Source organism: Cetorhinus maximus, chromosome 10 (assembly GCF_964194155.1).
Source record: "Cetorhinus maximus chromosome 10, sCetMax3.hap1.1, whole genome shotgun sequence".
Lineage (NCBI taxonomy): Eukaryota > Metazoa > Chordata > Chondrichthyes > Lamniformes > Cetorhinidae > Cetorhinus > Cetorhinus maximus.
The window spans coordinates 55978285-55995446 of record NC_135888.1 but is presented as its reverse complement, the minus strand read 5'-3'; the positions used below and the strand labels follow the sequence as shown (position 1 = coordinate 55995446).

The 17162-nt window shown below is 42.6% G+C and overlaps 1 protein-coding gene across 1 annotated transcript in view; it reads right to left on the bottom strand.

Moving 5' to 3' along the window:
- The window catches only part of LOC144685706 (vesicular integral-membrane protein VIP36-like), a 41280-nt gene that overhangs the window by 11811 nt on the left and 12307 nt on the right, over positions 1 to 17162 (bottom strand). Inside the window, exons 4-6 of the mRNA XM_078550506.1 lie at positions 10666 to 10745; positions 6602 to 6763; positions 5862 to 5976 (exon numbers count right to left, since the gene is read on the bottom strand). Of these exons, the coding sequence (XP_078406632.1) occupies positions 5862 to 5976; positions 6602 to 6763; positions 10666 to 10745 (357 nt within the window). The remainder of the gene's footprint in view (positions 1 to 5861; positions 5977 to 6601; positions 6764 to 10665; positions 10746 to 17162) is intronic.

Here is a 17162-nt window from a genome sequence, read left to right as displayed (position 1 = left end):
TATTTGCCACCCTACCAATTTTCATGTAATCCGCGAACTTCTTGAGCATACCCCCTACACTTAAGTCCAAATAATCTATGTACACCACAAACAGCAAGGGTCCCAGCACTGAGCCCTGCAGAACCCCACTGGAAACAGACTTCCAGTCACAGAAACATCCCTCTACCATCACCCTCTGCTTCCTGCCTCTCAGCCAATTTTGGATCCAACGTGCCACTTTGCCTTGGGTCTCATGGGCTCTTACTTTTTTGACCACTCTGCCATGAGGGACCATATCAAAAGCCTTGCTGAAGTCAATATAGACCACATCAAATGCATTTCCCCCATCAACACTCCTGGTTACCTCCTCAAAAAATTTGATCAATTTTGTCAAACACGACCTTCCCTTAACAAATCCATGCTGACTATCCCTGATTAATCCGTATCTCTCCAAGTGCAAATATATTCTGTCCCGCAGAATTCTTTCCCCACCACCGAGGTTAGACTGACTGGCCGGTAATTTCCTGGTCTATCCCTTCCTCCCTTTTTTAATAATGGGACAATGTTAGCAGTCCTCCAGTCCTGTGGTCAGAGAGGATTTGAAAATTACTGCTAGGGCCCATGATATCTCTTCTCTTGCCTCCCTCAACAGCCTGAGATACATCTCATCCAGACCTGTGGATTTAGCCACTTTTAAGGCCGCTAAACTCACTAGTACCTCCTCTCTCTCTACATTAATTTCCTCTAACATTTCACAGTCCTCCACCCTGACGTCTATATCCGCATTGTCCTTTTCCACTGTGAAGACCGATGCAAATTACTCATTGAGGACTGCACCCACGTCTTCAGGGTCCGCACACAGATTACCTCTATGGTCCCTAATTGGCCCTACTCTTTCCCGAGTTATTCTCTTGCTCTTTATATATTTAAAAAACACCTTTGGCTTTCCTTTATTCTACCCACCAATGCTTTCTAATGCACTCTCTTAGCTTTCCTAATTTCCTTTTTAAGTTCCCCTTTGCACTTTTTATACTCCTCTAAGGACTCTGTCATATTGAGCCCTTGGTATCTGCCATAAGCTTCTCTTTTTTCTTAATCCTAACCTTTATATCCCTTGACATCCAGAGTTCTCCAGACTTGGTCACTCCTTTTGTCTTTACGGGAACATATTTCTCATTACTCTTTCTATTTCCTCCTTGAATGCCTCCCACTACTCTGACAGTTTTATCTGCAAGTAGCTGATCCCAGTCCACTTGGGCCAAATCACATCTAATCTTAGTAAAATTAGCCTTTCCCCAGTTCAGAACTTCAATTCTCAGCCCAACCTTGTCCTTTTCCATAAGTATCCTAAATCTAACTGAGTTATGGTCACTGTCCCCAAAATGCTTCACTACTGATACACCTTCTACCTGCCCGGGCTCATTTCTGAATATTAGGTCCAGAACTGTCCCCTCCCTTGTTGGGCTTTCTACATACTGGCTAAAAAAGTTCTCCTGGATGCAACTTAAGAATTTTGCTCCCTCCCTACCTTGCACACTAAAACTACCCCAGTTAATATCTGAGTAGTTAAAATCCCCTACTATTACTGCCCTATTATTCTTACACTGCTCTGAAATTTGATTACATATTTGATCCTCTATCTCTCCCTGACTGTTTGGGGGCTTATAGTACACACCTAATAGCGTGTTTGCCCCTTTTGTGTTTTTTTACTTCTACCCAAATGGCTTCATTTGACGATCCTTCCAAGATATCATCCCTCCTCACTGCTATAATTGATTCCTTGATCAATATTGCAACCCCCCCTCCTCTTCTATCCCCCTCTCTACCTCGTCTGAATAGCCTATAACCAGGAATGTTGAGTTGCCAATCCTGCCTTTCTTTTAGCCACGTCTTGGTCATAGCTATGATATCATACTCCCACGTACCTAGCTGTGCCCTCAGCTCGTCCGTCTTGTTCCTCAGGCTCCTTGCATTAAAATATATTCCACTTAGCCTTGCTAAACTCACTTCTTTCTTATCTAGCCTATGTTTCATCTGCCTTCCAGACTCACTTACTAACGTTTTAACTTCTAATCCCATCTCAGCTTCTCTCCCCTCTGAACTACTTTTCAGGATCCCATCCCCCTGCCAATTTAGTTTAAATCCACCCCAACAGCATTAGCAAACATCCCCGCGAGGATGTTGGTCCCGTTCCTGTTCAGACGTAACCCGTCCAGCTTGTACAGGTCCCACCTACCCTAGAAACGGTCCCAATGCCCCAGGAATCTAAAGCCCTCCCTCCTGCACCATCTCTCCAGCCACACATTCATCTGCTCTATCCTTCTGTTCCTATACTCACTACTGCATGGCACTGGGAGTAATCTGGAGATTACTACCTTTGAAGTCCTGCTTTTCAATTTCCTACCTAACTCCCTAAATCTGCTTGCTGGACCTCATTTCTCTTTCATCCTATGTCACTGGTCCCAACATGGACCATGACCTCTGGCTGTTCACCCTCCCACTTCAGAATGTCCTGCAGCTGTTCCGTAACATCCTTGACCCAGGCACCCGGGAGACAACATACCATCCTGGAGTCACGTCTACAGCCGCAGAAGCGCCTGTCCACTCCCCTCGCTAACGAATCCCCTACCACTATTGCCCTTTCACACTTCTACCTTCCGCCCTGAGTAACTGGACCACCCATGGTGCCATGGCCTTTGCTCTGGTTGACCTCCACTGAGGAACCGTCACTCTCACTGTTTTCTAAGGCCGAGAAATGGTTTGGGAATGAGATGCACTCGGGGGATTCGCTCACTACCTGCCTGGTCCTCTTCTTCTGTCTGGCGGTCACCATTCCCTCTCTGCTCGCACTTCCTTAAACTGCAGGGTGACCACAACCTGAAATGTGCTATCCATGAACCCCGCAGCCTCGTGAATGCACTGTAGTGCCCCCAGTTGCCACTCAAGCTCCAAAACCCGGAGCTCGAGTTGCTCCAGTCATAGGCACCTCCTGCACACATGGTCATCCAGACCGCCAGGAGCGTCTAGGATTTCCCACATAGCACAGGATGTGCAAATCAGGGGACTGACTCCCCAGACATATCTTAACTAAATAGAATATGGGCCCTTGCTTTTATTTTACCCTTACACCTACTTGAGTATAGACTAGATGCTAGATCCTCTAGATAGACTAGATCCTCTAGGTGCTGCTGACTGTCTGTCCCAGGGTCCTCCTCTCACACTCTCCTCTAGGGGCTACTGACTGCCTGTCCCAGTGACCTCCTCTCACACTCTCCTCTAGGTGCTACTGACTGCCTGTCCCAGTGACCTCCTCTCACACTCTCCTCTAGGTGCTGCTGACTGCCTGTCCCGGGATTCTCCTCTCGTACTCTCCCCTAGGCCTCTAGTTCTGGTCTCTCTCACAAGGGGGAACATCATTTCAGCATCCACCTTGTCAAATCCCCTCAGGATCTTATGTTTCAATAAGGTCACCTCTTATTCTTCAAAATCCAATGAGTACAGGTCCACCCTACTCGGCTTTTCCTCATAGGATAACACCCTCATCCCTGGAATCAGTCAAGTGAACATTCTCTGAATTGCTTCTAAAGCAATTCTGTCCGTTCATAAATAAGGAAGCCAATACTGTATACAGTATTCTAGATGTGATCTCACCAACACCCTGTACAACTGTAGCAAAACATTCCTACTTTTATATTTCATTCCGCTGCAATAAACGACAACATTCCATTTGCCTTCCTGATCACTTGCTGTACCTGCATGTGATTCATGTAGGACACCCAGATCACACTGTACCTAAGAGTTCTGCAATCCCTGCCTATTTAAATAATAGGCTGTTATTGTATTCTTCCTGTCAAAATCAACAAGTTCACATTTTCCCACATTATATTCCATCTGCCAAATTTTTGAACACTCACTTAATCTATGCATAGCAGACTCCTTACGTCCTCTTCACAACTTAGTTTCCTACTTATCTTTGTATCATCAGCAAATTTAGCAACGATACATTCAGTCCCATCATCCAAGTCATTAGTACAGATCCCTGTAGCACTCCACTTGTTACATCTGCCAACCCAAAATTAACCCATTTATCCGTACTCTCTGTTGTTTCCAGTTAGCTAACCAATCCTCTGTTCATGATAATTTGTTACCCCTCCACTCCATGAGCTCTTATTTTGTGTAGTAATCTTTGATGTGGCACCTTGTCAAATGCCTTCTGGAAATGTAAGTACAGCATATCCACAGATTCCCCTTTATCCAAGTTGCTTGTTACTTCCTCAAAGAACTATAATAAATCAGTCAATCACGATTTCCCATTCACAAAATCACGTTGACTCTACCTGATTGCATTAAAATTTTCAAGTATCCCACTACAACCTCCTTAATAAGGTTCCAGCATTTCCCCTGAAGCTAACTTGCCTGTAGTTTCCTGCTTTCTATCTCCCTCCCATCTTGAATATTGCTATTTTCTAATTTAATGGGACATTCCCAGAATCTAGAGAATTTTGGAAAATTAAAATCAATGCATCTACTATCTCAACAGCTGCTTCTTTTAAGACCTTCGGATGAAGTCCATCAGCACCTGGGAATTTGTTAGGTTTTAGTTCTAAATTTTCTCACAACTCTTTCCACTGTGATTGTAATTGTTTTAAGTTCTGCTCTTCATTTCACCTCTTGATGTACACCTACTTCTGGGGTGTTACTTGTGCCCTCTACAGTGAAGACAGATGCAAAATACTAGTTCAATTCATCTGCCATTTCCTTATTTTCTATTATTAATATCCCAGTCTCTCTCTGTATAGGACCAACATTAATTTTGCTAACTCTTTTCCTTTTTAAATACCCATGGAAACTCTTACTATCTGTTTTTATATTTCTAGCTAACTTTCCCATATACTCTAATTTCTCCCTCATTTTTATTTTGGCCATTCATTTTTTATATTGTGTCGAATCTTCCAACCTGCTAATGATCTTTGTGGAATTGTACGGGAATTGTATGGTTTTTCTTTCAATTTGATACTATCTTTAACTTTCTTACTTAGCTATGAATGGTGCATCCTTCGCCTCGAGTCTCTCTCTCTCACTGGAAAGTATCTTTGCCGAGTGTCACGAAATATCTCCTTAAATTAGTCTGCCACTGCATCTCTATTGACTTATCCCTTAACCTAATTTCCCAGCTCACTTTAGCCAGCTCTGTCTTCATACCCTCATATTTTCCCTTATTTAAGCTCAAAACACCAGTCTTAAAACCACTCTTCTCTCCCTCATACTGAATACGAAATTCAATCATGTTTTGATCACTGCTACCCAAGGGCACCTTTACAATGAGGTCATTATCCTGTCTCATTGCACTTTACCAGATCTAGAATAGTCTGCTCCCTGGTTGGTTCTTGCACGTGCTGCTCTAAGAAATTGTCCTGAAAACACTCTATGAACTCATCTTCCAGGCTATCTTTGCCAATCTGATGATTCACCCAATCTATATGTAGATTAAAAATCACCCATGATTATTGTTGTATCTTTCTCACAAGTCCCATTATTTCTTCCTGCATAATATTTTTGAAGTGTAATCACTGGTGTAATGTAGAAAATGTGGCAATCAATTAGTGCACAGCAAACCCCCACGAACATCAGTCAGATAAATGACCAGGTAACCTATTCTTCTTTGAAATAGTGCCAGGAAATCTTTTATATCACCTGAGAGGACATACAGGTCCCAAGTTTAACATCTCAACTGAAAGGCAGAACCCCCTCAGTATTCCATTGAATTACCAGGCTACATTTGATGTTCAAGTCTCTAGAGCAGGACTTAACCACAGCCTTTGAAGGTGCAACCACTGAGCAAGCAAAGCACAGGGCAATAAAACAAAGGTGTTCACTCCTACCTGACAGGTCTCCGGTTGCTGCAGATGCACCGAAGAAATAACCAGTGGGCAGTTGGACCCCACTGATATCAATACACTCTTTCCATTCATTCTTGTCTTCAACATCTGTCATCACCTGAGAGAACAGGCAACAAATAGAAACAACTGAGGAAATGGGCCATTTCAACTGGAGTCCTCTATCATACAGGCCAGGGATCCAAATATACTAAATAACATTTAAACGTTGGTTTGCAAAGACAGCACAGAGGAGATTTACCAGAATGACACCAAGGATGAGGGACTTCAGTTACATGGAGATTAAAGCAGTTGGGATTGGTCTGCGTGGAGCATAGAAGGTCATGGGGAAATGAGTCGTTCAAAACTCAGCAAGTAGGGAGGAGAGGCTTGTACCATTGACAGTGGAGCCACCAACCAGAGTTCGCAGATTTTAAATAATTGGCAACAGAACAAAAGGGAAATTTAGGAGCATGTTTGTTTTAGTGCAGCAAGTTGTTGTGATTGGGTTGCGCTGCCTGAAAGGGTGGTCAAGCAGAAGGGAACTGGATATATATTTAGAAAGAAAGAAGTTGCAGGGCTATGGGGGAAGAGCAAGGACATGGGACTAATTGGATAGCTCCTTCAAAAACTGGCAAAGGCATGAAGGGCCAAAAGGCCTCCTTCTGTGCTGTATTATTCTACAGCACAGGTGGCAGCCGACTCGTTTGACAGTAATATTCCCACTACCACAATCTGTCACTTACCGTTAACCGGCCCCTAGAGTAACGAACTGCCAAATACGTGTCGTGATCTACATTTCGGAGTTCTGCAGGGCATCCAGAAAGCTCAGAGCTGCGTCCATCTTTGCTGTGGTCATACGGCAGAGTCCCATTGTTGACCATCGCTGAGACATACGGAAACACCCGCTACAGAGAGGGAGAGAGAGAGAGCCAGGAAATTTAAGACAAACAACGACTTGCATTTATATGGCATCTTTAAAGTAGTAAATACTCCTACAGGGAGTAAATTAGCCAAAATTTGACACCAAGCCAAACTAGAAGATATTAGGACAGATGACCAAGAGGTTGGTCAAAGAGGTAGGTTTTAAAAAGCCACTTAAAAGGTGAGAGAGAGAAATGGTGAGGTTTAAGTATGGAATTTCAAAGCCTACGGTCTAATCATTTGAAGGCACCACCACCAATGGGCGTGTTTTAGTGCTGGAGGAGGTCACAGAGATTGGGGTGGTAGTGCAGGGCGGTGGTGGGGGGGTGGGGGAAGAGTCTGGAAGAATTTGGAAATAAGGGTGAGAACTTTAAAATCAAGATGCTGCTGGACCGAAAGCCAACATAGGTCACTGAACACAGGGGTAATGGATGAACAGGATCTGGTCCGATTTAGGATGTGTACAGCAGAGATTTGGATGAGCTCAAGTTTATGGAGGGTGGAAGATGGGAGGCCATCTAGGAGAGCAATTGAGTAGTCAGCTTTGGGTTGCACTCCAAAACAAAGATCAGCATCTCAATTACCAAAATTTTAAGGGAGGTCTTTAAGACAGGGCTTCCCAAACGGTGGGTTGCAATAGTTTACATGGAGCTCGGACTGAATGCTAACAGCTGCGATGCTTGCTTTGCAACAGCTTTAAATTTGCATTTTCTTTCTCTAACGGTGGGCATGGCCTAATGGACAGATCTTTGAGGCCTGATTCCTGCTGCAGCAAAAAACGGCTGTGAAAAGGTAAAAACCCTGCAGTTTAAAGATTTCACACCATGCTCAACCTCACTTCCAACCAGCTGAAGGCCACCTCCACTGCTCATCAAATGTCGTGCCTCACAAATTTTCACTCTAGAGTCACACAAAGTCCGGGGCATTAAAATGTGGCCACATGGGGGAAAAGTTTGGGAAGCTTTAAAGATTTGGTAAATAGACCAGGGATCAAGAGAATACTACGAGGTCACCTGAGAGAGGTCTTTAAAATTATGGGAGTTTGATAGGGTAGACTTGGAGAAGATATTTCCACATGTGGGAGAGTCCCTAGACTAGAGCCATCAATACAAGATAGTCACAAATTAATCCAATATGGAATTCAGGAGAAACTTGTTTACCCAAAGAGTGGTTAGAATATGGAACTCGCTCTCATTTGGAGCGATTAAGGAAAATTGTATAGATGCATTTAAGTGGAAGCTAGATAAACACATGGAGGGAGAAAGGAATAGAAGGATGTGTTGATAGGCTTAAATGAAGAGTTGGTGGGGGGGAAAAAAGGGTCATGTAGAATAGGGTTCTCAACTGGGGATCTGCAACAAGATTTTACGGTGTTGTCCAAAAAAACCCAAAGAACGTGTAGAAAGAAAAAGACTGATGCATAATAGGTCAGTCAGAATTGTAGTCGGGAAAAATGGCAACCAAGATCCTTATCAATCAAGGAATGACATCCAATAAGAGTAAATCAGAGCTGTGATCTGAGACAGCAAGGCTCAAAACGTCATCTCATCTCCCCAATGACAAGGTTAGGTGTGCCAAATCAGTTGGCAAAATTCTCTGATTCCATGTTTTCATCGAACTTCTGATTCCTTCTTGATCCCACTCCTTTGATTGCATGCAATTTCATCGCCCCACCTTCTCTGCTCTTTTACAGGTCAAGTATCCTTTATTCAAAACCTTTGGGGCCAATTGCACTTCGGGTTTCAGATCATTTTGGTTTTCAGACACCACATATAAACTTACATTACAATAGCCTTAGCCTAGGCTAGCTATGGTCTAAAGTAAATAAAATGGCAAGAAAAGTAGGATGCATCACTGAATAATAAATACAGGGTACCTGTAATAAGTTTCTTCTTTACAGATTCACCACAAAAATCGCAAGGTAAACAGTGCAAGCAAACAACTAGGCTTCCTGTGCTAAAGGTCGATGAGGTTCAAAAAATGTGCGGTTTTTGGATGTGTTCAGTTTTTAGATTTACGGATAAAGGATACTCAACCAGTATTTTTTTTTCCCCTAATCATGTCTCAATAATTCATGGGACTTCTATGATGCCACCCAAATTGAAGATTCCAGTGGTTGTGGTGTGTGGTCACTATATTGTTCTTGCAGAAGCAGTTCCAGAAACTGGAGGAATCGCAAGGTAAACTGGCTAAGTCAGGACACTGTTAGTATTTGTGGGAGAAAACCCCCATTCTGCACCCATACCTTTGTAGCGATGTAGATCAGAACCCGATGTCTATTATATATTCCCTAATTGTAAACCATCCCCTTCCTTGATGGTACATCAATAATAAAGAAGTTGCTTTTAAATCTTCCAGTTAAGCTTTTCCTGGTTACTGTCACATGCCTCCAAGCGTGGAGAGGGAAAAACGGCACTTCTAGTTAAACTGATATTGTATGGAAAGTTCTCCACATGTTAAAATTTCCTGAAGTTAGGGGTACTCATTAAAGTAGTGACCCCAAAACCCAGTTGGTTCACTAAAGTCCTAAAGTGCACGACTCCTGTCCTGCACCTCGTAATTGACTCTTAATTTGCTGAAAGTGGGCTAGGAAACAATCCAGCTGGGAAATAGTCAGTATGAGGTTCAGCGATAAGGTGCACCATTACCATAACAGGTGCAGCAGTGCAAGAAGGCATACCACCATCTTCTCCAACTAGGGTTGGGCAATAAATGCCGGCATTGCCAGCAACACCCACATACTGACAATTCAGCAAAATGACTCTCAAGCTTTCAGGATGCGTCCACCTGAATAGCACAACACTTGATTCCAGATGTCCATCTCTGGATTTGATGAAATCCAAATTGTCCGCAGAGATGCGTAAACAGCAGTGTGAGGTACTGATGAATGAGCTCACTGCTATTTGTACTAAGATAAAAGCAAAATACTACAGACGCTGGAAACCAGAAATAAAAACAGAAAATGCTGGAAAACTCAGCAGGTTCGACAGCATTTGTGGAGAGAGAAACAGAGTTAATGTTTCAAGTCTTTATGACCCTTCTTCAGAGCTCTGAAAAAGGGTCATACAGACTCAAAACGTTAACTCTGTTTCCCTCTCCACAGATGCTGTCAGACCTGCTGAGTTTTTCCATTTTCTGTTTTCATACTGATGTTGTACTGTTGTTCACAATTTGAGGCGAGAATCAAGATTGTTGCAAAGACGCAGTGGCTTTCAGGTGATCATTTTTACGTGGGGTGTGAATGCACAAGACCATTACTGATACATAAAATCAGGAAGCCATTCGGTCTATTGTGCTTGTGCTGGGCTCTTTGATAGGGCTACCAAATTAGTCTGATTCCCCTGCTCTTCTCCCCAAGTTTCTCATTTCTAAGTATATACCAATTCCCTTCTGAAAGCCACTATTAAAATATTCTTCCACCATCCTTTCAAAAAGTGCATTCCAGGTAGCAACAACTTGCTGTGTAAAAAAAAACAATCTCTTCTTCCCTCTGGTCCTTTTGCCAATTACCAGAAATCTGCATCCTCTGGTTCCTGATACTTCTGTTACTGGTGAAAGTTTCTCCTCATTTACTCCATCAAAACCCTTTATTATTTTGAACACATCTATTAAGTCTTCCCTTAACCTTCTCTACTCTAAGGAAACTTCTGTAGTCTATCCATAAAACTGAGATCATTTATCACTGGTATCATTCTAACGAAATCTCTCTCAAAAGCTTGAACTTCCTTCCTAAAGTGTGGCGTCCATAATTCGACACAGTAGTCCAACTAAGGCCTAACCAATGGCTTGTAAAGGTTTTGCATAACTTCTATGAGTCCAAGAGAATATGAGTGAAGAACAGGGGACAGAATAAGACAATCAAGTCAGGGTATTTCCTGGCACTCACATCAGCACTCTCATCATTTGGATATGTGTCTATGAACAGTCCTAAGCCGTGGAACTTATCTTTGCTTCCAAACACGGTGCCTGCAAGTGAAAGATAGTAAAAGGGCATTAGGTACATATTTATATTCTCACCACAAATGCCACGATAGGTATTAATAGGGCAGACGGTGGCTTAGTGGTAATATCATTGTACTAGTAATCCAGAGGCCGCAGGCTAATGCCCTGAGGGCATGGATTCAAATCCCACTACGGCAGCTGGTGGAATTTTAATTCAGTTAATAAATCTGGAATTTAAAACCAGGCTCGGTAATGGTGACCATGAAACTATCATCAATTGTTGTAAAAAGCCATCTGGTTCACTAATGTCCTTTAGGGAAGAAAACCTGCCATCCTTACCTGGTCTGGCCGACATGTGACTCCAGGCCGACTTTGACTCTTAACTGCAGAGCAAGCCACTCATTTCAAGGGCAATTAGGGATGGGCAACAAATGCTGGCCTTGCCAGCCCTGCCCACATCCCGTCAAAGAATAAAGAAAAGATACCAGTCCTTGCTCCAAAATACTCTGCTCTGCAAAGGAAATTAAAAATGAGGGGAAGGTGGGGTGGGGTGCAGGAAATCTTTGACAGACATAAGTGCACGTACATGGCAGCAAGCATTAGAATGAATGAATAGATTTTTATATACGGTGGCTCACCTGGACTATTAGCTTTATTCTTTCATGTAGAGGGAAGGCTTTACACAACGAGTTTACATAAAGATGTCATAGCAACCCAGGCAATCAAGTGACTACAGAGCGCACTGACCAGACCAAGAAAGCAAACAAAAACAACAGCTGAGGAACATTTAAAAGCAGACTAACTTGCTTCCTGGAGCTCACTGAGCAACAGTTGGGGCTGAGAACCTGCCTTGGGGGGGTGGGAAGGAAAAAAAATCAGCCAGCATTCCTGCTTTCGATTACTATCCAGTGACCGTGCCCCTCCCCACTCAAAATTGCTGTGTGTGGAAGTCCAGATTAGGCTGGCAAAGTTAAAAAAAATTTAGGTTGGCAGAAAAAATAGGCGAAACGAATTAATGTCAAATCCCATACTACCCAATATGTGCTGTCTATATTGTTTGCTTATGCAAAGAAAATATTTTGAGAAAGTGGAAGAGAGGGAGAGCAAAGTGACTGAATTAATCAAGATAAACAGCATGAAATAACTTTATTGAATCTAAAACTGATGTGGTGATTCAATTGAGAGTATTAGAGGATAAATGCATGGAATGTTGATTTAATTTCATGATTTAATAAACCCCCCTGCCAGGTCAGTCACTTCATTCCCTCACCATCTTAAACATCAGTGGTAACTGCCAGACTCTCTTTCTGTCCACCAGCTGATAGATTATTGAAGTTATTTTTGGCCAATTTTCTCACCTCTATTCTTGGAGCTCGACCTAAGGGCCATCACCCACTAGCCCAATCAAAGGGCCAGCTCTCAATAGTCTAAACATAAGGGTTAAATGATTCCCTTCAAGTGATTTCAGTATTCAACTTGCATTTATATCGCGTCTTTAACATAGTGAAACGTTCCAAAGTGCTTCACAGGAACATTATCAAAGAACATTTGACAACAATCCACATAAACAGATATTAAGGCACATGACCAGGTCAGACAGGTGAGTCCTTAAGGAGGGGAGGGAGGTAGAGGCAGAACAGATTACAGCGGGAATTCCGGTGCAGATTAGAGGGGGAATTTCAACAGTTAGTGTGTTGGAAGCCAGAGCTGCAAATGGTGGAGCAATTAAAATTGGGAATGCTTAGGAGGCCAGAATTGGAGGAGTGCAGATATCTTGGAAAGTTGTAGGACTGCTGGAGATTGTAGAAATAGGGAGGGACGAGGCCAGAGGGGTTTGAAAACAAGGATGAGAATTTTTAAATCAAGGCATTGCTTAATTGGGAGCCAATGTAGATCAGTGAGCACAGTGTTAATGTATGAATGGGACTTGATGTGAGTTTTGAATGACCTCAAGTTTGTGGAGGGTAAAAAAATGCAAGGCCAGTCAGGAGTGCAGTGGAATAGACAAATTTAGAGATAACAAATTCAGACAAAGGGGGCAGTTTACCACATATAAAAGCAGATGACCAAGGGTTAAATGGCCCATAGTAAAGCTGTGCACCAGATACTTTTATGACTGAAGGGATTGGAATGGAATTTTTGTGACTTATCAGCAGAGCATACCAGCTTGTTTGAGTTCCCATTGGCTGTTACAATCTATCTGTATACTTGAGTGACATTTCAGAAAGGGATCAGAGCAACCAAATATGTCTATGATCGGTTAAGTTCTTAAAGTGGAATCATTCAGTTTAAGGTTAAATTCTATTCTGCACTAATACAAACATACTCAACACCACAAAGTATTTCCAGCACTAAGAAAAACAATGAATAAAAATCAATAGAGAACATTATGGTGCATGTCAATTTAGTTACATTAAGATGATAACTATGAAACTATACAGACCAGCTACAAAACTGAATGCAGCACATCACTGAGGTGAACAGCACTCAACAATACCTCTATTAACCTGCTATTCAAAAAAGGCTGCATAGTTTATCACCAAAGGTCAGTCTTAATTCCAAAGTTCTAGCAACGAAAATAAACTTGCGATCTCAATCCATCAAGAATGTACTATAATCCTGGTCAGTGAATGCAACTCAACTGTTCTATTAAACAATATACAGCTCCAGCCAATATCATAGCATCATACAGCACAGGTGGAAGCCATGCAGCCCACTGGCCATTGTGCCTGTATCAGCTTTTTGAAACAGCTATCCAATTGTCTCCTCTTCATTCCCCCGGCCCTGAAAATTTCTCCTTTTTAAGTATCCAATTTCCTTTTGAAAGTTGAATCTGCTCCCATTACCCTTTCGGTTAGTGCATTCCAGATCATAATAAATTTCTCCACTTCTTCCCTCTGGTTCTTTTGCCAATAATCTTAAATTTGTGCCTTCTGGTTACCCAACCTCCAGCCAATTGACAGAGTTTCTTATTTACACAATCAAAACATTTAAGATTTTAAATGCTTCTTTGCTCTAAGGAAAACAACCCAAGTCTCTCCAAATAACTGAACTATTTCATCCCTGACGTTATTTGGCTAAGTCTCCCTTGCACTCTCTCTAAGGTCTTAATAACAGGACGTTGATAGGTAAGCAAAATGGGCAGGCAATTGGCAGATGGAAATTTAGTATAGACAAGTGTGAAGTAATTTTGGAGAATTTTGGCAGAAAGGATAGGAAGAAGCCATATAGACAATGGCATAGCTCTAAAGAGTGTGTAGGGATAGAGGAACCTGCGGGGTGTTAATGTGTATAAGATCTTTAAAGGTGACAGGACATATTGAGAGAATAGTTAGCAAAGCATATGGAATCTTGGGCTTCATAAATAGAAGTATGAGTACAAAACCAGGGAAGTTATGCTGAACCCGTATAAAGCTCTGGTTAGTCCACAACCAGGGTATCATACCCAGTTCTGGTAAGCACATTTTAGGAAGAATGGTTTCAGGGTTGAGGGATTTTAGCTACAAGGCTGGAGAGGCTGGGGTTGCTCTCCTTGAAGTAAATAAAATTGAGGGAAGATTTGCTAGAGGTGTACAAGATTATGACAGGTTTGGATAAACTAGACAAAGAAAAGCTGTGCCCATCAGTTGACTGTACAAGGAATAGGCAGCACAGATTTAAGGTTTTGGGCAAGAGATGCAGGGGGATGCAAGGAAGAACTTCTTAAAGAACTTCTTTATGCAGCAAATGGTAATGACCTGGAAGTTACTGCCTATGGGTGGTGGAAGCAGAGATGATGAATAATTTCAAAAGGAAATGGATGAGCACTTGGGAAAAATAAACTTGCAGACCCAAGGGGATAGAGTGGGGGAATGAGACTGATTGGACTGCTCCAAAGACATGGACTTGATGGGGCAAATGACCTACATGACTATCCTTCCTAAAGTGTGGTGCCTAGAAATGGCCACAACATTTCAGCTGCTTCCTAACCAATCTTTACGAACATTTAGCATAACTTCCTTGCTTTAGTACTACAACAGTTCCAGTACATTGGTATGGTGTATTTAGTGTCTGGTTACCCTGTAAAGCCTAGATTTTGGATTGCCAGCTGCCTATTCACAGGTATCACATTAAGGTGAACCCTGTCCACAACACACAAGCAGCACTTTTCAGCAAGAATCACTGGCTTATAAAGATCCTGGCTAATATTTTTCCTCTCCCTATCACAGAAACACGTGTTAAAATAAATAAACTTATGCAGCATCATTCATGATCTCAGGACATCCCAAAGTGTCTTGCAACAAATTAAGTACTTTTGATGGATAGTCACTATTACAAATGTAGGAAATACAGCAGACAGGTTCCACAGGCAACAATGTGACAATGGCAAGATAATCGGTGTTTTTAGTAATGTTGAGAAATAAATATTAGCATAAATGTTAAGAGAACTCATAAGAACATAAGAAGTAGAAGCAGGAGTAGACCATATGGCCCCTCACGCCTGCTCCACCATTCAATACAATCATGGCTGATCTTGGGCTTCAACTCCATTTTCCCGCCCACTCCCCATATCCCTTGATTCCATAAGAGATCAAAAGTCTATCGCTCTCAGTCTTGGATATACTCAAAAATGCAGCATTCACAACCTTTTGGGGTGACAATTCCAAAGATTCACAACCCTTCGAGTGAAGAAATTTCTCTTCATGTCAGTTCAAAATGATTATTTGCTTATCCTGAGGCTGTGCCTCTATGTTCTAGATTCCTCAGCCAGTGGAAATAACCTCTCAGTATCTATCCTGTCAAGACCTTCAGAATCTTGAATGTTTCAATTAGATCGCCTCCGATTCTTCTAAACTCCAGAGAACATGGGCTCAATTTATGCAGTCTCTCATCATAAGAAAACCCTCTCATCCCAAGAACCAAGTGAACCTTTGCTGTACCACCTTCAATGCAAAAAATCCTTTCTTCAACATGGAGCCCAAAACTGCACACAGTACTCCGGGTGTGGTCTCACCAAAGCCCAATACAATTCTAACAGGACTACCTTATTCCTATATCCCAGTCGCCTTGCCAACATGCCTTTTGCCTTCCACGCTTGCTGTACCTGCATACTAACTTTGTGCTCCTTGTACGAATACACCCCCAAGTGTCCCTGAACATCAACACTTAAAAGTTTCACACCTTTTAAAAAATATTGTTTTTCTATCCTTACTACCGAAGTAAATAACCTCACAACCTCCCTGTATCATGTGGTCACCTTGTGCCCATTCACTTAACCTGTCTACATCTCTTTTGCAGTGTGTCCTCGTTACAGCTTACATTCCCATCTAACCTTGCATCATCAGTAAGCTTGAATACTTTACTCTTGGTCCCTTTGTCAAGTCACTAATGTAGATTGTAAATAGCTGACGCCCCAGCACTGATCCTTGCAGCACTCCACTAGTTACAGTCTGCCAACTTGAAACTGCCCTGTTTTTTCTATTCTCTGCTTCCTGTTTGTTAGCCAATCCACCATCCATGCTAACATATTACCACCAACTCCATCAGCTCTTGTACTGCGTATTAACTATTAACTTCCCTATTCTTCTTCAAATAGTACATGGGAACTTTTCTATCCACTTGAAGACACACAGCTTTAACATCTGATGGGAAAGCAGAACATAAGCAGGGAAGAATGAGCTGGAGTCAGTGGGCTCAAAACTGGGTAAGCTGAGTAGATGGGCGAAATGAAGCTTTGAGGTTTCAGCAGTGGAGGAGGCTGAGAAATAAACAGATGATGTGCAAGGTGGAATTTGAAACTCAGCTCAAGCAGGGGCAAAAGAAAAGGAGGCAGGAAGAGTAATAGAGACATCGTAGTAGACAGTCAAACTCACTTACAGAACACTGCCCAATTGGCCTTGTGCTGCCAATGGAGCTGACAAAGTGCAGAAGACAGTCCTTTACAATCAGTCAAGTGAAAATGCTCAGCTCCCTGACGGTTTATCAGTTATAGCACACACCCCTCACAGGCAAGATTCTAGACTCGCCCTTTGCTCCATACTAGGTTAGCTGAGCTCAGTCAGAGCCACGTTTCGGACCCACTCCAATTCACTCTGTCAAAAGTGGGCATGAACTGACATCCAAATAGGGTGGAGCTTGGGCATAGTGCCTGCCCATCCCCACCATCCCCCCAGCTTCCTCTTTCCCCCTCACCCCTCCTTCCCCCGACCCCCCTTCCACCCCACAGCCTCCTCTCTCTCCCTTCCCCTCCCGCAAGCCCCCCCCAAAAACTGGATAGCCTGCCAAAAACTCACGTGGTAAATGGCCCAGTGATGACATTTTTGAAAGGTCACCATTGAACCGTACTCCTTCTGAAAAAGAGCTGAGGGCAGAAAATTGACGTGACTTTAAAATATGAATAGGATAGACCACAGCAACTTTGCATGGCTTCTTCAACAGCACCACACAAACTTGCAACCTTTA